General features: G+C 38.1%; 1 protein-coding gene across 2 annotated transcripts; it reads right to left on the reverse strand.

The window, feature by feature from the left end:
- Positions 1–870: 870 nt before the first annotated feature.
- On the reverse strand, positions 871–20,372 carry LOC114106173 (aldo-keto reductase family 1 member C4-like). Of its 2 annotated transcripts, XM_027953011.2 has the most exons (9): positions 20,289–20,372; positions 10,085–10,252; positions 9,111–9,227; positions 8,145–8,222; positions 7,452–7,574; positions 5,306–5,415; positions 4,668–4,833; positions 2,208–2,290; positions 871–943 (listed from the first exon to the last, which is right to left on the reverse strand). In XM_027953011.2, exons 1-9 carry the CDS (start codon positions 20,370–20,372, stop codon positions 901–903), a joined length of 972 nt encoding a protein of 323 aa, XP_027808812.2. In that variant the 3' UTR covers positions 871–900. The 2 variants fall into 2 exon arrangements, with proteins under 2 accessions (XP_027808812.2, XP_071475799.1); XM_071619698.1 differs by lacking the exon at positions 8,145–8,222 and having other exon boundaries at positions 875–943.
- Positions 20,373–23,800: the final 3,428 nt, after the last annotated feature.

Consider the following 23,800-nt stretch of genomic DNA (forward strand, 5'->3'; position numbering starts at 1 on the left):
TCCTCATATACATAGGTACATAGAGATCACCTGAATTAGAATAACAATAATAGAAGGAATGTCAGGAGAGTAGAGCAAGCAGACAAGGGGGAGGGAGAACAGCAAGAAAGGGAAAAATAATGAGGAATAAGATTGATCAAATGTTATATGCAAGCATGAATTTGGCATCATGAATCCCACATTATGTATAATACACACACACACACACACATACAAATCTTCGTCATATGTCCCAAGCATATGTCCCAAGCAGAGGAGTGCTCAACTCTTCTACCTTTGCACATCTGAACCCTCATGCTCACTCCAGGCCAGATGCCCTCTCACCCCTTTGACAATCATCTGAAAGCAAAACCTCATCCCCCAGTTTCTAGGAGCTCTGGTCCTTGAGCTGCAGGAAGAGAGCCCTTGGCCTGCTGCTCCTCCTTGCCATATGTGCTTCGTCTTGCAGACTGTGAACCATGATCTTCATGCAAAGTATTTTCTTGTTATTCCATGGGTTAGAGAAGCATTGACTCATAAATACCAATTGCTATTTCTTCAGAGCCTTAGAAATCCTATCTTTTCCAATCCCAGGAATGGGTTAGCATGACCAAGCTCCTGCTGACAGGCTTAAAGACACATTAGTTTTTGTTTATAATGAGTCAAAAAGAAACTAATCATAAATGAAATAGAGTTAATGCAGAATCTTGAGAAAAACAACTTCATTTTCTTTTTTCAAAAATTGTTGAGAATTTAGTGTCTTCTTTACTGGTCTGGTGAACTTTGCTTTGCCAGAATGTGAGTTGCTAAGAAAGCATGGATTAACAGAAGTGATGTGTCCAATCAGGAGCATCTGAGCCACCTCCTGCATCCCAATCAAAGTGGGGGATACTAGTTGAAGTCATGACAAAGGTGTCCAGGTTAATATTCATCAGCAAATGGATAATTTGGGTGGTCGGACATACTAAAATGAAAAAGAAAAATATGTAACATAGATTCAGTGACTGCATTTTTACAGGATAAATAAGTGATACCTACTGAGCTTCATTATATTTCCTCAGTGATTGTACAATCTGCCATTTCTACATTCATGAACATAGCCATATAGGAGATGGTGTTTTAGTTCTAACTAAATTATACAAATTCTACTCCCTTACCAAGAACAGAACACAATGAACTCACAGAGACAAGAATTCACTCATATTCATCTTCCTTAGCTCTATTAGTCAATCTACCAAATCAAAGAAATTCTTTCTTATTTCTTATCTCAGTGAAAGCATAAACAGATTGCACCACATTTATTTACTTACTTTGTGAAGGGGAAAAAGAATGTGTCCTTTTCCACAAAGTAAGTAAATAAATGTGGCGTAATCTGTTTCTGCTTTCACATGTTTTGTATAAGGATAAGTTCAGATATTGACCAATACAAAAAGTATTTTTGATGTGCAGTACATTGCTAGCCATCTCACTTCCATTTAACTAATTCATTAATGATTATTTGCTCACTGCCCATCACAGACAACATGGTGCTTTTTGGATATGGAAAGAATGTTGTTTATAAGATATACATGCAAATCTCAGGAGCTCTGCATTTATTATTTAGATTTCTATAATTTAGAAATAATACAACAGAAAATCATTACTTCTTGAAACATAATAGGTAACAAGAATTGCCGATTGCTTGCTACTGCCTCTTGGCATTATATTCCTACTTCTTCCTTTATATCTATATTAACAAAAAATGTTAGTAATGATAACAGTATATCTGCCAATATTTAAGCCTGTGTAATCATGGATTGTCTAATCCCCTTTAAAACATCATCACATTTATTTCTATTATAAATTAAAATTCCAACAGGCAGAAGGGACATATATTCCTTGTTTATTCTTACTTATAATATATGATGTCCAATGCCAGATTCTATAATCACAAAACATTCAAAAAGAGTAAAGATTTTTTTCTCATGATTATTAATTCTCTTCAACAAGGTTGTTTTTTTCTGCACACTCTTCTCTTGCTTTTGAATCTCTCTTCTCAAAAACAACTCTATCCTCTGCAATAAGATGTCTACAGTTTTTAATTTGAAACCAAATGTCCTCCCAATAGCCCAAATGGAAGCCTTTTGACACCAACTGCAATGTCTGGGCTCTAATCAAAACTGCACTGAAAAGGGGAAAAGCCTGGAAAATAAATAAACAAAGGCCACATGTCTATCAAAGTTACTCACGATTGCATGGCAACATAGCGAAAATTTCTGTTCAGGCCATCTAGGACTTTCATGTCTTCTTCAGTCAACTCAAAATCAAAAACCTATCACACAAGTAGAAAGTTTTTAGCATATTTAGACTGCATATTGCCAATCATGAAAATCCAATGAAATAATGTTGTTGCAGAAACATTTAAAATATCTCAAAAGTTTCCAATAGTTATTAAAGACATCAAACAAAACACTCAAATGGTCAATAAATATCAGGTGAAAATTGAAAAGAAATCACTTTTGACATGTATTATACAGAAACTGCACCACTACAGACAAAAAGAGATTTCAAAAAGAAGTTGTAGCAAAATAATGTTGTTCCAAGACTACAGTGTCATATAGTTAAGAGACCCAGAGAAATCTAGTGGCAAATCATGAAACATGTAAGATGATTTAATCATTTCAATGATACAGTTTGATTTCTATATCCCATCAATGAACAGTTAAAACTCAAGCAATGATTTTTGATCAGATTTTTTAAGTCAGTAATTGTACTAATTATATCCTCTTCAAAAAAAAAAAAAAAAGACAGGGCGGGGGGAGCTAGCTTCAAGAATCACCATGTCACCATGTCTAAATTTGAGACATTTTATAGGTGAAAAGATTTTCAGGAATTGCTATCATACTGAAAAAGAATGGATACATAAATCTTGGTAATTTTCTTAAGAAATTGTAAGAGAGGAAAATATTGATTATTTAAAAATTGAGGAATTAGATAAATAGCATTCTCAGCATTCCTCTTTGAGTTTTTCTGTACATTTGGAAAGTTGCAAGTGAAAATGAAAATGGATATGTTATTTAAAGATTATCAAAATTGTCACTACTGTAGGAATAAATATAACAGAATTAATACAAATGCCTTCATAGATAAGTTTACTGCAGTATGTTTAAAGACTAGTTAAATATTGGAAACTCATATCACAATCATGGAGTAGAATCTTTAATAATTCAAAAAGTAGTTTCTCTCTGAATTTATTAAGCAATCCAATGCAGTATCAAACAAACAGAGACAATCTGCATAGAGATTGATACAGCGATTCTATGTTCTTTATAATAGAAAAGTAGTCCGAAATGTAATCCTGTTGCTGGGAAGTTTTAGTTAGTCATTTAAAAATTATGTGTCTATTTGGATTTTTATTTCATACAATGTTTAAAAAATGATATTGAATTATATGTGGAGTTAAGGACTGTAAGAATTTTGTAAAGAAATGTAATAAAATACTAGATTTGCCAATATAAGTAAAAATATGACACTCATTAACCACAAAGTCCAGGCATGAAGACACCAATTAGAGAAGGAACTTTGTTCATGAAAATACACCCAAAGGAGAATGGAAGCACAAGTAGAATGTAGGAGAATGTATTTCAACCAACACAATTGCACCTGAAAAAAAATATCCAGAATATACCAATGTGGTCAATTGTTTGCAAGAATGCTCTCCCCAATAATTCATATATTCCAGTCTTCAATCTCTTTCCTATGTGAATTTGAAGCTTCTTTCACTAAGAGATGGTGTCTATTTCTGCACCTCTTGAGTCATGCCTTGTCTTTTTCATTGGCCAACTTTCATTGGCCATTAGAACATGGTAGAAGCTACTCTGAGCTGAGGCATGAGAAGGCTCTGGGAGATTCCATTCATTGCCTAGGGAGAGTGCTGTGTGATGAGGTGAAGCCTGGGTTGTCCACTAATGGATGTAAAGTACCATGGAGAGGAGCTGAGACACCCCCAGAAAACAGAGCAAGCAGGACTACAGCAGAGGGACCACACTGTCCTGCAGATGCATATCAGAGTTGATTGCAAAAACATGAGTAGCCTGGGTAGCTGGAAGACATTCACTGAGTTCAGGCTGAGCCAAGGCAAAGAGAGAAAACTTAGAAATAATTATTCTTTGGGTTAATCTCAATATTGGGTAGGTTTTCTTGTAACTGCTCTAGTGATGATTCAAAAATTGTTCTCCTATTGAAAATGAAAGAAAAGAAAACCAATTAAACGGCAGTACATAAACTGACAGTAGACAAGTATAAAAGCTAAAAATGAATAAATATATGAATATTAATATACATTGAGGAATTGGGGAAATGTAAAATAAAATCATAATTCATAGAATAAAAATCACCCAATCCAAATTCTCATTTCAGAAAATAAGTAAAAAGAACATACAAAGTTGTCTTGCACAGAGTTATATAATACATGGCCAGACATGCTGAAAACCAAACCTCTGTGATTTATCCAATCTTATTTCTAAATGGCTATACTGCATGTCCCATTGTGGAGTAAAAGAACACACTTCTGAAAACATGAAATCTTACATGCAGAGGACATGCCGCGGATATTGAGTGGTCTCAATAACATCCTTACAAGTTTCAAAGAAGCACACATGTGAAGGACACTGTATAACAACCCACATTCCCACAGCCCTCCTCTCTACCTGAATGTTCTCTTTTATTTCATTTTCCTTCAAACTCTGGGCCAGAACCACAACCCCACGCTGCAGCTGGTAGCGGAGGGCAATCAGGGCTGGGGATCGCTTGTGCTTTTTTGCCAAGGCACCAAGAACGGGATCATCCAAGAGAACTGGGGAGTTCTGGTCAACACTGGAAGGAAACACAGAGATGCTGAAGCCCTGAGGCCAAGTTGGTTAGGAGGATTTCATATATTTCCTTTTGGGGGGGGATGTGGGTTGAATCCAAAGGCTTTCTACCACAGAGCCTTAAGCCTAGTCCTTTTTACTTTTATTTTTGAGACAGGACCTCATTGAATTTCTGACACTAGCCTCAAGTTTTGAAGTCTTCGTGCCTCAGCATTCTGAGTCACTAGGATAACAGTAAGCACCACTGATCCACCCACAAAAGAGACTCAGGTCTCTTTGGACCACTCTAAACAGGGATCCTCAAATGCAGTCTCTGTGCCAGCAGTATCAGTGTCTTATGGGATCTTCCCAGAAATGTAAATTTTCCGCTCTTCCAGGGTCAGTTGAGAATGACCTTTTGAACTCTGAGTCTTGTAGGACTATAGATAGCTCATCATTAATGGCATTTGAAGTCAACTCCCTGAGGTTCTCATTACCATTCTTTGTATCTTTGAGTTCCAAGAGCACCATAGGCAACCAGAACAATGTCTTTGGATTTGCAGAAGTCCAGCAGTTTCCTCTGGTTGTGATAAACATGACATTCTACCTGCAATGGACAAGGTAGAAGGTATATAGTTCTAATGTTAATATGAAAACAAAAATGCAAATAAAAGAAGCTGAATTTAAAAAAATTCAATTTGGACATTAATGTTGTGCCATAAATCAAGAATTTGGTCAAAGACTCACAGAACAAGTTTGGCATTTGGGTAAATTTATTCATCAAAAGAAAAAGAAAAACAGATTCTAGAACTCAGGGAGCTTAGAATAATTCCCCCCAACCATAATCTCTATTAACAAGTCCCAATTTGAACCAACCAATGTGGGACAAAGGGACCCTGACCTGAAAATCTCCCCTCTGCAAGGCAGTAACATGCATAGTGGAGACTCGAAAAATCTGAAGAAATCTCACTGTCAGCCAACACTCAAGAGGTCAACCTGGGCAGAAATCTAAAAACTTCCATGGTACACCCAACAAGACTGGAAAGCAAGATGGGCATGCCATCCCTCTCCTCTCTGTGAAGATTCAGTCTCTTTTTGGGAGTTTCACCTTTTTGCTTTCTAATCACCCCATGCCTGCTGCTCTGAGCAACATGTCGGGTGCTGTTCTAGTGTGATGCAAAAACCCAGTAACTGAGGACCACACTGGATGCCTTGGCTCCTCGGCAGGCCCTTGATCTATAAGAAGGAACTCAAATCTGCCTCCTAACTGACTGAAAATGGGAATGTAAAACAAATTAAATGATATATAAGACAGTTAAAAAAAAACCTGGTTCAATATCATGTGGAAAACCTGAACTTTCTGTGTGAAAAGAGGTCAAGAAACATGAGAGAAGGAATATGTGAACCTGAGTCCCATCCTGAGGATGGAAAGAACTACAAAAGATATTTCAGAGAAGCAATGGGACACTTGAACATAGACTGGATTTAGATGATGTGAGAGACTTACTGCTACCTTTAGATGTAGTAATGTAAATGTGCTACATGGGAGATCATCTTCATTCCTAGGATATGTTCCCTGAGCTCTCTAAAAGTGAATCCACAATTTACTTTGAAGATATTTAGCAAAATATCACACATATTTATAAAGATTCCCACATAAATAAATATCTCACAGTGTTCCACAAAGTCAACAATTTTAGATACAGGGTGGAAAATATGGATGTCCAGTATCATGCTCTGAAGTTTTTTGTATGTTTGAAAAAATTTTGTGATAAAAAATGGTGTAAAACTAATATTAAAAATATTTTAATTTTTAACATTCTTATTAGAAATATATAGTGCTTAGTCTCTATATGTGAACTCATTGTTTTTGTAAGCTCTGTTCCAAACACTGACTATTACACCATGTCTGAAACTTGTCAAAAGTAAGTTAGAGCATAGAACCATGCACACAATTCATGGGACTGCACAGCTGATTTGATATCTGAAAGCATCAAGAAAAGCAAGTAAGAAGGGCTCAGGCACAAGGCCAACTGTATAATTAGCTAAAAGTTCCTGAATGTGGATTTCATCCACCATCAGTATCACCATAAATAAGTAACTTCCTCTCAGTCATTTAAATTTCACAAGATCTGCTTTATTCTCTTTGTTAACTGTTCCTCTGGATCCAGAAGCTGAAATAAGAGATAGCAGGGACTCAGGCACCCAACTCCACTCAAACCCTGACCACTGATCTATTTTCATTCTTTTTTGCTCACTGCCCATTCCTATGTACTCACCTTCTTTTTCACACACAGTTCCCCCCACAGCACATTCACCCATCCAATGTCTGATCTTCCTTCATTGCTCAAGGACAAGCTCACCTTGCGCTGAAGTCAAATAAATAACCATCCTCCTACTTGATCACCTTTACATCACCAGATTCTGCCACATACTAGGAAAAGATCTTCCCCTCATTTTCACTAATGATTCAGCAGAGATACAATTGAGAATCCTCCACACACTCCAAGACAGTGGATAATGTTAGACTCTTCTGTTCCACCATGGTGAATGAACAGGGGGACAGTACAGGCCAGACACCTGGGAAGTGGTGCAGATACAAGGAAATGAATAAGAGATGGCAGTGAGGCTCAGAGCTCTCACCTGGTTGCAGACAGGCTTATACTTGAGGCCTGGTTTATTCAGGATCATCTCCAGCTGCCTGCGGTTAAAGTTGGACACCCCGATGGACTTGGCCAATCCTGCGTCCTTGCACTTCTCCATGGCCTTGGGAGGAAGGGGTTGGGAAGAGGCATTTGTACAGTCAACTATGTCACTATAAAGGCAAGATAGAACTGTTAAGAGGAGCACTGTCGAGAAATGACAACAAAGCTGAAAAGCTGATGAATTGATTGTAAAGAGGGAAAAATGGTAAAGATAATAGGGCAAGTTGTTGAGAGCCAGAAAAGGAACTCGTGTGTCCTCTTTAGGGCATCAGACATGACTGCGTGTGGAGGCAGCAGTTGCGTTTCCTCATTGTCATAAGTTCTTCTCCTCTCTGTCCCTCTGTTACATTCCATTAATGCATACCTCCTTGGACTGGGGTTGTGCTCAGAGGTAGAGCACTTGCCTCATATGTGTGAGGCACTGGGTCCGAATCTCAGTACTACACATAAATAAATGAATAAAATAAAGGTCCTTCAACAACTAAAAAAAAATGTATAACTCCGCACAACCCCAACAAAAAAAAAAATCTATTTTAAATTTAATGATTTCTAGACCCACAATTTCAGGAGAAAGCATAACTTTACTTTAGTCCTCCGGACTTCCAGTGTGGTCACTCCTTCAGGTACTCACCTCCCACGTGGCACAGAGATCCAGTGAGTCATAAATTATTTTTCCATTTTCATCTTTTGGATAAAGCTCTTCCCCTGGCTGCAAGAGAAGTGATCCTAAGAGAAATCATGCCAAATTCATACGTCCATGCACAACAAGGCTGCTAGGTATATCTATGGGATGGGAGACTAAAGCTCCATGAAACACATGGAACAGCAGTCTAGATTCATCTATTTCCAAATTCTTTACATGCAGAGGTGTAAGGAATACCTTCAGGTGCTTAGCTTCCTGTATTTCCTTACATCAAATTATCTACATGTTTAACTGCTCGCTCTCTCTCTCTCTCTCTCTCTCTCTCTCTCTCTCTCTCTCTCTCTCTCACACACACACACACACACACACACACACATAATCAATTAAGATATTCTCAGGTCTCCTAATGGAGTCTTCTAGTAGCTTATGTTATTCTTCCTGTCCCTATATATTGCCCTAGAGAAATGTCTCTCTTTCTCTGGGTAAGTCACTGGTTGCATGGGCTTGATCTCCAGCAATGATGGATTTCAGTGATGACACAGGCTGAAGAGTGGTCTTGATCTACCCAGATACATGTGGATCTAAGAATATGTACGTGTACCAAAGATGGTCATTCAAGTTTCAATTCAAATTTGATTTGATGCTGGAAGATGAAGAGTCCTTATCAAATATTAATGACCTGAAACTTGAACAGCCCCAAAGTCATATTTACCATCAGTGGAAAAGGCTAAGGCAAAAAGCAAGCAAATCTCTAGTAATGCAGACACAATGGATAAATAAACAGAAAAGATTCTGAGGATAACTTATTATCATAAATCTAACCATAGTTTGGAATTTCTATAATTCATATAAATTAAGTTTATATAAATTTATAATAGAATCTTAACCATCAATGATAATGACAGTCATGCTGATGACTGAAATTAAGTAGGTTTGATGCTACAAATTGCCTACCTTCATTGCTATTGGGAAATGAATAAGGTAGAGGTCAACATAGTCAAAACGAAGTTTTTTCAGTGATCTTTCCAAACAAGATTGGACCAGGTTGGGATGATGAAAAGTGGACCATAGCTACAGAGGATAAAAAAGGAAATGGAACTAGATTAATACATTACCCATATTTGGAAGATTTGACTAACTTCATGTTGAGACATTTACTTGTCTATTCCTTGAAAACTGTTGATCATAGGGAAGATGTTCACTTCAGGTCTTGGGTTTTCATTGATCTGACCTATTCATGTAAACTGGATTATATCTTTGTCTATTATTAGTCAACCAATTGAACTATAGAAAGAATTACACAAGACATATAATTTTTATCAAATAATAACACTATTTAATCTATGATTAATGTTCATAGATATTACAAAGCTATTGTTAGTCTATCTCATGCATTCAGTTCAAAATTAGTATATTTTGATTTAAAAAACTGAAGGGAAACACATTTTGAACATCTTAATAATCAAGACACTTTAGCTATATCTAGTTTACTACAAATAGAAAAGTCCTACATTGTTCTTTGATAATGACAAATGTAACATGGATATTCAGAATGATAGAAAAATTTAAAAAGTCAACCAGGAGATAATGAATCATTAATCTGGTGAATTCAGTGAATTTCTGGAAGGCCTCACAGGACTCAGCATACAGTTATAGTCATGTTATTCTATCGGATTTCATAACTAATACAAAATCATACTGCTGTTTGGAGAATTAGAAAAAATAAAGAAGTTTAAAGTCATAAAATTGTAGACAGTGAGTAGGAATTTATAATCTTTCCCTATTTTTGATACTGTATCTTTTATGTGAATAAACATTATACAAATAATCACTTTCCACAACAACTGATCACCAACAACTTTTCACCCAACGTAATTTTCACTTCTTTATATCACATTGCAATAATTTTTACACTGTGTACACAATACCTTTGAAGTATAGAATATGTCTTCTCTCTTCACAGTGCCATCTTCAATCTTGCTTCTAACCGCCGGTCCTACCTCCTCTTCTACTTGATATACATAAGCACAATCAATATGGCGGAACCCAGCTTCTATAGCTATTTTGGTGGCCTCTACTGTCTTACTATTAGGAACCTAGAGGAACAACCAAAAGAAGTACTTGGAGAACCATAATATTAGAGATAACTTATAGTGAGCAAAGAGGACAGGTCAATAGACTGGAAGAATTTTATACCCCAATGTTTTCTTAAGACTACTGAATTATGTGATAAGGTGCTAGTACCCTGAACTTTGAATATCCATTTTTCTCTTCTGTAAGAAATAAAGAAATTGCCAAAGAATTATTTTGAATGTCATGCACAGAAGCAGTGACCTCACAAAACTGATCTCTTGCCCATATCTTGTGTTAGTTCTGTATTTGGTGTAATGTCCTTAAAATCACTTTGGGTATTTCCTTGTTAGTGAGAAGTATCTGGCATCCAAGAAGCCTCTCCAGACACAGAAATCCCAGTACACTGTCATTAGAGGACCCTAGGAGCAATTCGAGTTTAGTGAATTTCTGGAAGGACTCACAGGACTCAGCATACAGTTATAGTCATATTATAATTTATGTGATAATGTCACTAAATAAAATTAACACAGGGGAAGAGGGCATGTGATTTATTACAGAAGAAATACAATGCAAGCTCATATGAATCTTCTCCAAGTGAAGACACACAGAATACATTAATTCCCAACAAAGTAATTTTGAAACCACATGGAAAATATTTTCTACAACAAAAGTTGTTGAGATAATTTCCTATGGTTTTCAGTGGGGCTGGTTAATTGATACCCTATGCTAGGATACAACACAATTCCAGTCTCCAAAAAAAAGTTAGGTATATCATTCTAAAGATAAGGGCATAGTAAAGCAGCATAGCCCTGAATGTCCATTTCTGTTCACTAAAACCTTGCCAAATTATGGAATAATGAGAGCAAGCCTAGCCATGTTCATTCAGATACACATTATCTTGAAGGCCCCTGTCTTTCTCTCTTGCACTTTGGAAACAAGGGCAAGCTAATGTCACCTGTAACATGATGCTTTTTGTTATATGCCAGAACAGTCATTCATTGGCATGTTCATGATATAAGCAAATTAAGAAAGTGAATATTGATGATGTCACTGCTTCTGAAGTCTAACATCTAAAACTGCTCTCTTGAGCCTACAGAATATTAGAAATATTTGTCACCCACCTGGAAGATAAGGCATTAATTTCCAGAATATACAAAGAACCCAAAAACTTAACACACAAATATAAAAGGAGGAAAAAATACAGTCAATTAATGGGCAAAGGAAATAAAGAGACACTTCTCAAAACAGAACATACAAACATTCAATGAGTATATAAAAAATGTTCAAAATCTCTAGAAATTCAAGAAATACAAATTTAAACTACACCGAGATTTCAACTGACTCCATTCAGAAAGGCAGATATGAAGAATATAGTAATAGGGGCTGGGGATGTGGCTCAAGCGGTAGCACGCTCGTCTGGCATGCGTGCGGCCCGGGGTTCGATCCTCAGCACCACATACAAACAAAGATGTTGTGTCCGCCGAAAACTAAAAAATAAATATTAAAAAAATTATTAAAAAAGAATATAGTAATAGCTGGGCATGGTGGCACACAACTTTAATCCCAGTGGTTCTGCAGTGCAGCCTGAGACAGGATAATGGGGAGAAAGCCAGTCTCAGCAACAGAGAGGCACTCTAAGCAATTCAGTGAGAACCTGTCTCTAAATGAAATACAAAAAATAGGACTGAAAATGTGGCTTGGAGTTTGAGTGCTCCTGAGTTTAATGCCCAGTACTACTACTACTAGTAATAATAATATAGCAATAAATGTTGGCAAGGATGTAAAGAAAAAGATATACAATATATTGCTGGGGAAACTGCAAATTGATAGAACATTCTGGAAAGCAGCATGGTGATTTTTCAAAAAAAATAGGAATGGAACCACCATTGGACTGGGTTATACCAGTTCTCAGTATGTATCCAAAGGAGTTAAAATTAACCTACTACAGAGAAGCATCCACATCAATGTTTATAGGAGCAGAATTCACAATAGCTAAGCTAGAGAACCAACCTAGGTGCACAACAAAGGATAAATGGTTAACAAAAATGTGAAATACATACATAATGGAATATAACTCAGCCATAAAGCAAAATGACTTTATGACATTTGCCAAAAAAATAGCTGGATCTGGAAACTATCATAAGTGAAATAAGCCCATCCCAAGAAACCAAAGGTCGAATGTTCTCTCTGATATATGGATGCTAATACAGAACAAGGTGGAAGGGAAGGGAAGAATAGAAGAACAGTCAGAGGATTAGAAAAAGGGAGGGGAAATAGGAATAGAAAGACAGTGGGATAAGGCTGACATATATAAATACACCGTAGTGTATCTCCACATCATGTACACCCACAAATTGGCTTTTTAATTAGAATAAGATATACTCTGTGTTTGTATAGATATGTCAAAATAGACTCTACTGTCATATATAACTACAAAGAACAAATAAAATTTTCAGGTTAAAACCCCTTTTTTTTTTGAAGAGGAGCAGCCGCCTGCTGAGAGGCTGAGCCGCCCCCTCCCCCTGCGCCGGCATAGTAGAGGGAACTGGGACCAAACACAGAGCAGGCCCAGCGGCCTGCTGAGGGGCAGAGCTGCCCCCCACCCCCCTCGCCTGCCAGGTAGGGGAAGGGTGACCACCGACAGAAAAGGCCCAGTGGCCCGCGGCGGGACAGAGCTTCCAATCACTCCTGCAAGGTAGGCGGGCCTGCGACCCACCGGCAGAAGAGGAGCAGCCGCCTGCTGAGAGGCTGAGCCGCCCCCTCCCCCTGCACCGGCATAGTAGAGGGAACTGGGACCAAACACAGAGCAGGCCCAGCGGCCTGCTGAGGGGCAGAGCCGCCCCCCACCCCCCGCGCCTGCCAGGTAGGGGAACTGTGACCACCGACAGAAAAGGCCCAGTGGCCCACGGCGGGACAGAGCTTCCAATCACTCCTGCAAGGTAGGCGGGCCTGCGACCCACCGGCAGAAGAGGAGCAGCGGCCTGCTGAGAGGCAGAGCCGCCCACTCCCCCCCGCACCTGCAAGGTAGTCGGAACTGAGACCACCATCAGAACAGGTCAGACCTGCAACCGAGAGACAGAACAGGCCCAGTGGCCTGAGGAAGGGTAGAGCCGTCCCCCCCCCCACGCCTGCAAAGTAGGCGGACCTGCGACCTACTGGCACTACAGCCCCAGAAGCCTGCAGAGGGGCAGTGCCGCTGCCTGCGCCTGCAAAGTAGGCAGAACTGCGACCACCGACAGAACAAGCCTAGCGGCCCGCAGAGGGACAGAGCCGCCGCCCACGCCTGCAAGGTCGGCGGACCTGCTACCGACTGGCAGAGCAGGCCCAGTGGCCTGCCGGCGTGGTAGGCACATTGCCCCAATTGGAGGAGGGGCAGAGCCGCCGCCCGCGCCTGCGAGGGAGACTTTGCAACTATACAAGACCAATATAAATATATAGGGGGAAAATTCAATAGCACAACAGTTTCACCAAGAAGAAAGGAACGCGAACAGTATGAAGAGACAAGGAAAGAAAGGACCACAAGCATTGCAGGTCAACTCAACGTTAGAAGAGGTAATAGCTGCAGCTGATGGAATGTCAGATAAAGAATTCAGGATATACATGCTTCAGATGATCTGGAGTCTCAAGGAAGACATCAGACAGCAAAATCAGACAATGAAAGATCACTTCAACAATGAATTACATAAACAAATCCAAGAAGCAAAAGATCAACTATACAGGGAAATAGAGGTTATAAAAAACAAACAAACAGAAATCCTAGAAATGCAGGAAGCAATAAGCCAACTTAAAAACTCAATTGAGAATACTACCAGCAGAGTAGAACACTTAGAAGACAGAACATCAGACAATGAAGATAAAGTATTTCAACTTGAAAAGAACATAGACACCTCAGCAAGACTGTTAAGAAACCATGAGCAGAACATCCAAGAAATATGGGATAACATCAAGAGACCAAATTCAAGAGTCATTGGGATACAGGAAGGAACAGAGTTTCAAACCAAAGGAATGAGCAATCTATTCAATGAAATAATTCGAGAAAACTTCCCAGACTTGAAGAATGAGACAGAACCCCAAATCCTAGAAGCCTACAGGACGCCGAATGTGCAAAATCATAAGAGACCCACACCTAGACACATTATAATGAAGATGCCCAACATACAGAATAAGGAGAGAATTTTAAAAGCTACAAGAGAAAGGAAGCAGATCACATTTAGGGGTAAGCCAATCAGGATAACAGCTGATCTTTCAACACAGACTCTGAAAGCTAGAAGATCCTGGAATAACATATTTCAAACACTGAAAGAAAATGGGTTCCAACCAAGAATTGTGTTTCCAGCGAAATTAAGCTTCAGGATGGAAGATGAAATTAAAACCTTCCACGATAAACAAAAGTTAAAAGAATTTGCAGCTAGAAAACCATCTCTTCAAAACATCCTTGGCAAAACATTACAGGAAGAGGAAATGGAAAATAACAATGAAAACCAACAGTGGGAGGTAGGACACTAAAGGGGGGAAAATAATCAAAGTGGAAAACAAACCATGTTTAGTAACATAAATAAACAAATATGGCTGGAAGAACAACCCATATCTCAATAATAACCCTAAATGTTAATGGCTTAAACTCACCAATCAAGAGACACAGGCTAGTAGAATGGATCACAAAACAAGACCCAACAATATGCTGCCTACAGGAGACGCATTTGATAGGAAAAGACATACATAGGCTGAAGGTGAAAGGTTGGGAAAAATCATATCACTCATATGGACTTCGGAAACAAGCAGGAGTATCCATACTCATATCAAATAAAATAGATTTTAAGCCAAAGTTAATCAAAAGGGATAAAGAGGGACACTACATACTGCTTAAGGGAACCATACACCAACAAGACATAACAATCATAAATATATATGCCCCAAACAATGGTGCAGCTATGTTCATCAAACAAACTCTTCTCAAGTTCAAGAGTCTAATAGACCACCATACAATAATCATGGGAGACTTCAACACACCTCTATCACCACTGGACAGATCTTCCAAACAAAAGTTGAATAAGGAAACTATAGAATTCAATAACACAATTAATAACCTAGACTTAATTGACATATATAGAATATACCACCCAACATCAAGCAGTTACACTTTTTTCTCAGCAGCACATGGATCCTTCTCAAAAATAGATCATATATTATGTCACAGGGAAACTCTTAGACAATACAAAGGAGTAGAGATAATGCCATGCATCCTATCTGATCATAATGGAATGGAACTGAAAATCAATGATAAAAGAAGGAAGGAAAAAGCATACATCACTTGGAGAATGAACAATAGGTTACTGAATGATCAATGGGTTATAGAAGACATCAAGGAGGAAATTAAAAAATTCTTAGAGATTAATGAAAACACAGACACAACATATCGGAATCTATGGGACACATTGAAAGCAGTTCTAAGAGGAAAATTCATTGCTTGGAGTTCATTCCTTAAAAAAAGAAAAAACCAACAAATAAATGATCTCATACTTCATCTCAAAATCCTAGAAAAAGAAGAGCAAAACAACAGCAAAAGAAGTAGAAGGCAAGAAATAATTAAAATCAGAGCTGAAATTAATGAAATCGAAACAAAAGAAACAATTGAAAAAATTGACAAAACTAAAAGTTGGTTCTTTGAAAAAATAAACAAAATCGACAGACCCTTAGCCATGCTAGCGAAGAGAAGAAGAGAGAGAACTCAAATCACTAACATACGGGATGAAAGAGGCAATATCACAACAGACACTTCAGAAATACAGAAGGTAATCAAAAATTATTTTGAATCCTTATACTCCAATAAATTAGAAGATAGTGAAGGCATAGATAAATTTCTTAAGTCATATGATCTGCCCAGATTGAGTCAGGAGGATATAGACAACCTAAACAGACCAATATCAATTGAGGAAATAGAAGAAACCATCAAAAGACTACCAACTAAGAAAAGCCCAGGACCGGATGGGTATACAGCAGAGTTTTACAAAACCTTTAAAGAGGAACTAATACCAATACTTTTCAAGCTACTTCGGGAAATAGAAAAAGAGGGAGAACTTCCAAATTCATTCTACGAGGCCAACATCACCCTGATACCTAAACCAGACAAAGACACTTCAAAGAAAGAAAACTACAGACCAATATCTCTAATGAACCTAGATGCAAAAATCCTCAATAAAATTCTGGCCACTCGGATACAAAAACCTATCAAAAAAATTGTGCACCATGATCAAGTAGGATTCATCCCTGGGATGCAAGGCTGGTTCAATATACGGAAATCAATAAATGTTATTCACCACATCAATAGACTTAAAAATAAGAACCATATGATCATCTCGATAGATGCGGAAAAAGCATTCGACAAAGTACAGCATCCCTTTATGTTCAAAACTCTAGAAAAACTAGGGATAACAGGAACATACCTCAATATTGTAAAAGCAATCTATGCTAAGCCTCAGGCTAGCATCATTCTGAATGGAGAAAAATCGAAGGCATTCCCTCTAAAATCTGGAACAAGACAGGGATGCCCTCTCTCACCATTTCTGTTCAACATAGTTCTCGAAACACTGGCCAGAGCAATTAGACGAAAGAAATTAAAGGCATCAAAATAGGAAAAGAAGAACTTAAATTATCACTATTTGCAGATGATATGATTCTATACCTAGCAGACCCAAAAGGCTCTACAAAGAAACTATTAGAGCTAATAAATGAATTCAGCAAAGTGGCAGGATATAAAATCAATACGCATAAATCAAAGGCATTCCTGTATATCAGCGACAAATCCTCTGAAATGGAAATGAGGACAACCACTCCATTCACAATATCTTCAAAAAAAATAAAATACTTGGGAATCAACCTAACAAAAGAGGTGAAAGACTTATACAATGAAAACTACAGAACCCTAAAGAGAGAAATAGAAGAAGATCTTAGAAGATGGAAAAATATACCCTGTTCATGGATAGGCAGAACTAACATCATCAAAATGGCGATATTACCAAAAGTTCTCTATAGGTTTAATGCAATGCCAATCAAAATCCCAACGGCATTTCTTGTAGAAATAGAGAAAGCAATCATGAAATTCATATGGAAAAATAAAAGACCCAGAATAGCAAAAACAATGCTAAGCAGGAAATGTGAATCAGGCGGTATAGCGATACCAGACTTCAAACTATATTACAGAGCAATAGTAACAAAAACAGCATGGTACTGGTACCAAAACAGGCGGGTGGACCAATGGTACAGAATAGAGGACACAGAAACCAATCCACAAAACTACAACTATCTTATATTTGATAAAGGGGCTAAAAGCATGCAATGGAGGAAGGATAGCATCTTCAACAAATGGTGCTGGGAAAACTGGAAATCCATATGCAACAAAATGAAACTGAATCCCTTTCTCTCGCCATGCACCAAAGTTAATTCAAAATGGATCAAGGAGCTTGATATCAAATCAGAGACACGCCGTCTGATAGAAGAAAAAGTTGGCTATGATCTACATACGGTGGGGTCGGGCTCCAAATTCCTCAATAGGACACCCATAGCACAAAAGTTAATAACTAGAATCAACAAATGGGACTTACTCAAACTAAAAAGTTTTTTCTCAGCAAAAGATACAATAAGAGAGGTAAATAGAGAGCCTACATCCTGGGAACAAATCTTTACTCCTCACACTTCAGATAGAGCCCTAATATCCAGAGTATACAAAGAACTCAAAAAATTAGACCATAAGAGAACAAACAACCCAATCAACAAATGGGCCAAGGACCTGAACAGACACTTCTCAGAGGAGGACATACAATCAATCAACAAGTACATGAAAAAATGCTCACCATCTCTAGCAGTCAGAGAAATGCAAATCAAAACCACCCTAAGATACCATCTCACTCCAGTTAGATTGGCAGCCATTATGAAGTCAAACAACAACAAGTGCTGGCGAGGATGTGGGGAAAAGGGTACACTTGTACATTGCTGGTGGGACTGCAAATTGGTGCAGCCAATTTGGAAAGCAGTATGGAGATTTCTTGGAAAGCTGGGAATGGAGCCACCATTTGACCCAGCTATTCCCCTTCTCGGTCTATTCCCTAAAGACCTAAAAAGAGCATGCTACAGGGACACTGCTACATCGATGTTCATAGCAGCACAATTCACAATAGCTAGACTGTGGAACCAACCTAGATGCCCTTCAATGGATGAATGGATAAAAAAAATGTGGCATTTATACACAATGGAGTATTACTCTGCATTAAAAAATGACAAAATCATAGAATTTACAGGGAAATGGATGGCATTAGAGCAGATTATGCTAAGTGAAACTAGCCAATCCCTAAAAAACAAATGCCAAATGTCTTCTTTGATATAAGGAGAGTAACTAAGAACAGAGTAGGGTCGAAGAGCATGAGAAGAAGATTAACATTAAACAGGGATGAGAGGTGGGAGGGAAAGGGAGAGAGAAGGGAAAAAGCATGGAAACTGAAGGAGACCCTCAGAGTTATACAAAAGTACATACAAGAGGAAGTGAGGGGAAGGGGAAAAATAATACAAGGGGTACAAACGAATGTCAGTAGAGGGGGCAGAGAGAGAAGAGGGGAGGGGAGGGGAGGGGAGGGGTGATAGTAGAGGATAGGAAAGGCAGCAGAATACAACAGACACTAGTATGGCAATATGTAAATCAATGGATGTGTAACTGATGTGATTCTGCAATCTGTATATGGGGTAAAAATGGGAGCTCATAATCCACTTGAATCAAATTGTGAAATATGATATATCAAGAACTATGTAATGTTTTGAACAGCCAACAATAAAAAATTAAAAAAAAAAAAAAAACCCTTTTTTCATGGTGACTTGGATAGAACTGAGGGCACCGTGGAAAGGATAAGTGTCATTCATTCGGCCATGATTCACAAGACAAAATGTCCTGAGAAGGAGGAAGCCCTGCTTGGCAAAGCAGTGTGAGGGAGGCAGGTGCTGTGGTTCAGCCTGTCACTTTTGGACCCTCCCCATAGGCATTTCTCAATAAGGACTTTTGCCTTGTATGCAGTCTCCAGGTATTTTCTCTGGTCTTTGGCAAACTATCCCACTGCCCTGGAACAAGTGGACTATGAACATCACTGGAGAATACATAAATAAACTCCACTATTTTACCAGTTAGGGAACATCACCCTCTTTGTGAATTATAAAGAAGTGAAAAATCAAAGTTTCCCGATGCCAATCAGGGGCCAGAGTGATAATAGCCTTCTGAGTGAAGAGCAATAGGCTATGTCTCCTCTGGCCCACAGCTGAATCTCTATGACAGACTTGAACACTGGCTTGTTAAAAAATTTCTATACTAAAGATATAGACTTACAAATAAGAAAATGTGCTCATCTTGTAAGGGATTATTAGCATAAGTGTCAGCCCTTAAAGCTAACTCACTCTCTTTTGTGGAAGATATAAAATGAGAGAAATTGAACATTATTTCATGGTCTACAAATTTGGACGATGTTTTGAAAATTCATTTGATAAAGAGCAAAAAGGCAAATCAAACATGCTTTTTTTTATTTTATAGTTTTCAGAAGCTTTCTTCTTCCATGAAATCAGGCTGAATGCAATCCTGGGTCCTACCCGCTTCTGCTAATACTAGCCATGACTTCTTGCTAAAGGTACTTCTCAAGTACCTTTGGCAACACAGATGTCTCTGGATCTTGCCTTCTTAGAAGGAAAAAAAAAAAATTCCTGAAGTATAGAAATAAAGAGAGAAACAAGTCCCAGTGCAAACCAATTACTGACATTTGTCGTTCTACCAAGTTGGTAAATAGACTAAAATGTGGGGTTGGGAAGGGTGCTGAGATTAGTCAATAGGTGACCATGCTATTAGACAATAATATACAGCAATTTCTGACCATTGTCTCTCCTGTCCATGGAATAGGTCTAGCCTGGACAAACAGAAACATGTGAGCCACCCACAGTCATATACAAGCAAGTATTTGACAACCCATATTGGATTCCAGTAATCCTGTGTCTACTTTCTTTTGAACCCTCTACCCATCACTCTGCTGTTACCTCTTTCAGTTTATAGGTGCCAAAGCCCAGCCTAGGAATGAAGTGGCCATCACTGAGCTGCACATACTGATGTTCGGAATTCATTGTTGTTACTCTTCGGCCTAAGCAGGTTTTGCTTCTCTTTATGCCTTTAGAAGTTAATAAATAACTGGAATTCACAGTCCCAACTGCTTATCTAATGACTAAGCAATTCTACATGCTGTCTAATAGTTAGCTAATATTATACAGATGGAGTGAGGTTAAAGCAATATTCCACATGTGAGAAGAGAATTGGAACCAGATCACTTTTTTCATATGGAAAAACATTTCAAGTAAATTACTACATATTCATAAAAAATGTGTTAGTTTTTAATAAATTTCCCCTTAGATTATTGTCATGCGTTATTATGAGAGATTGAACTCTTATTGGCCATTTGTTAAAATGGAAACCTCACATCCCTGTTTTTATGGATTTTCTTTTATTTTTGTACTGGGTTTTTGTTGTTGTTTGTTTGTTTGTTCTGTTTGTTGGTCATGATGAAGCCTCTTATTGATCATACATTATTAGAAATGATGAACTATTACACACCATGCACAAAAACACAAAGAATTTTTTAAAAAGGATTATGGACTATATTTTGGAGTCTCGGAAAAATAATCAAATGTTAAAATGAACAAAAGTTAGCCTTTTTAGTTTCCTCATTGGTAAAACGTCAAACTTCCATCATTTGACTACGCAGTCCCAAGAGGATGCAGTCTTGACAAGAATGTAGTAAAATCTGCACTCACTGTGACATTCTGCTCAGTGGAAGACAAATGATTACAACCGTGCAAAATCCTTTTACAACAGGCTACCAGAGGCTAAAGTTTATTATAGCTTTTACCTGTTAGGTAACTACCAGAAAATAATCAATATGTAAGATGCAAAATTAAGACATTTTATATTATTTATTAGCATGTCCAAAATTATCCATAAAAGATAAATACTGGAAAAATATTTATGTATTTTGGAATAGTTGTATAAACTTTTGATACACTAATGGAATATTTGAAGCCATTAAGAGTCAAACATGGATATTTATTAATAAAAATTATTACATAAAGGAATAAGAGGTTTTAGTTGAATTGAAAGAGAACTATATTAATCAACAATGTCGAATGTTCATAAATGATTCATGATCAAAAAGGAAAGACTACAAACTGTAAGTAGTCATTCTTTCTGCATAGTGAAACTAGCATTGGTCTCCTACATGCTTTTTTAATCACCTAGATTTTTGGTCTCTTTTATAATTTGAAAAAGTGTTTACTGGTTTGCAGCCCTGGGCTGAGGCACGGTGCTGCGTTCCAATGCCCCTGTCGGGCTTCCTGAGCGGTCGCGAGAGGCACGGATGGTCCAGGAGCTCTTCGCAGGATGGAGAGGCGCAGAGAATGGCGGGGGATGGCGCCAACACGGGGCCCCGCAGGCCGGGAACAACGGGCTGCGGAAGCACTGAAGCATTTGTACTGCCTGGACCTTTGGCTCTTCGTGCTCCTGGGCGAGGTGCTGTTCCTCTTCCTATACCTCTTGCCCTGATGGGTTTGCTGACATCCCAAGATCACTGGATTCCGGAGTGAATTCTGAAAATGAACTACAGTCTTCTTGAACAAAGAAGATGGGATTGTGCTACTGCAGAATTTCAAGTCTCCAAGGGACCTTCCTTTCTTTTTACATATTCTTCTAACTCCTTTGGGGAACTACTAAATGAATAGTGATCTCATTCATAGCCAAGTTCCTAAAACTAAATGCAGTGTTTCACATTTAAACTTTTTTTCAAACACCTAATGTCTTTATAGGGGCTGGTGTAGAAGTAAAATTTATACTTCAAAGCTTAGCATATTCACTGAGAATACAGTAATATCTTTACTGTTTGTTGTAAGGGTTTGTTATTTGTAACTCAAGTCACATAATGTGGTGTGTAACTAGGTGAGGTGAGGTAGTTGTAAATTCCAAAGTTATTCAGAAGTTGAGAAAAGGACTAGTGTTCTGAGATTGTGTAGAGGCTGTCACTAACACAAGCTGTATAGGAAATAGAGTCCACAATCTATTGGCTGTACACATGCTTAATTTTTAAATGGTCTTTTCATGACCTTTGAAATGCAGGTCGAGGGTCACAAAGGAGGTGGCATTAAATAGTGGAAAGCCCGCCTGCATGCCCTCTTGAGCACCCTCAAATAGGAATGTTTCAAGCCTGTTTTCTTTTCTTTTTTTAAATTTTTGTATTCGGTATGCTTGTGTCCAAAACATTTGCTTTCATAATGCTTGTAACTTATTTGAATACCTCCGCTGTCAGTGGGATATTTACTCATCCTACAGAGCCCTCATCTTTGGCCCCCCAGCATTTTAGACATAGCTGTAGGCCAGACAAAAATTCTTTCCTTTGTAGAGATTGCTCTGTCTTTGTTGTTCTTTTTAATTATGCTGCAGAAAAGTCTGATGACCAGCAGGCCCTTATTCTCCTAACTCTGGAAATTTTCTATCATAAACTTATAAATCCAACAATAAAAATATTGAATTTATGAAGGCTTATTAATCTAGGTGAGAACCATGTGCTGTTACACAGATCAATAACAAAAAAGGCACAAGCTGCTTTTACTGTTACATAGAGTTCTGAACACTGTAGTACTGAAAAATGCCAGGTTAGGATCCTTTCAGTTGTAAGAAAAAGAAAATTCAACTCAACTTGTGTTAAAATTTGAGGAAATTGATGCTCGTCACTACTTTGAGGAAACTAATACTTACTTTCCCAATCATTCTATTAGGAATATTATTATGATATATATGTATTTTAGAAAAATGTAGTACTACGTCATTTATTTGAGACGTTTCTGCTTTTTGAGACCTTGAATAACTATATCACAAAGCCCAGAAACTCCAAACTTCCATCTCAGATACCAAGGTGCAATATCACATCTCAAAGTTGGTCCTTTAAGGCTGCTACAATCTTGACTCTGTTATCTTAACCACTCCTTTATTTTATTATAAGCAATTATAAAGATTAGAGCAAAGACCTTGGTACCATTTCTTGGTACACTCTTTTCATTGCCTTAGTTTAATTTTTGCCAAAGTGATGTTGCCATCACCTGTTATTCTTCATGCAGAAGTAATAACAGAAGCTCTCCAGTTTTTTGGCAGAATTTCTACAGATATCTAGACTATACTTGAGGTACCTAAGATGAAATCTTAACTTTAACTATCCAATAAGCAGACCTCTTGCTCTGTGGCTTCTACTACATCTCTATGCATCAAATTCCTGATCCACCAGAGCTGCAGTCACTGGGTCTCTCTTCTTTCCTCTGTGAAGTTTGCATACAAGCTGATGTATTCACATTGCATTAAATAAAAGAGGAAGTGAAAGTTGGCCACACTCCTCTTATTGTCTCCCCATTTCTCCTCAAACAGACCTGGGTGAGATGCTGGGTGAGGCCTGTCATTTTCACCTCTTTGTCTGTCCTTGTACCCACTATCTAGGAGAAACATGTCTATACCGAGAACT

Source organism: Marmota flaviventris, chromosome 12 (genome assembly GCF_047511675.1).
Source record: "Marmota flaviventris isolate mMarFla1 chromosome 12, mMarFla1.hap1, whole genome shotgun sequence".
Lineage (NCBI taxonomy): Eukaryota > Metazoa > Chordata > Mammalia > Rodentia > Sciuridae > Marmota > Marmota flaviventris.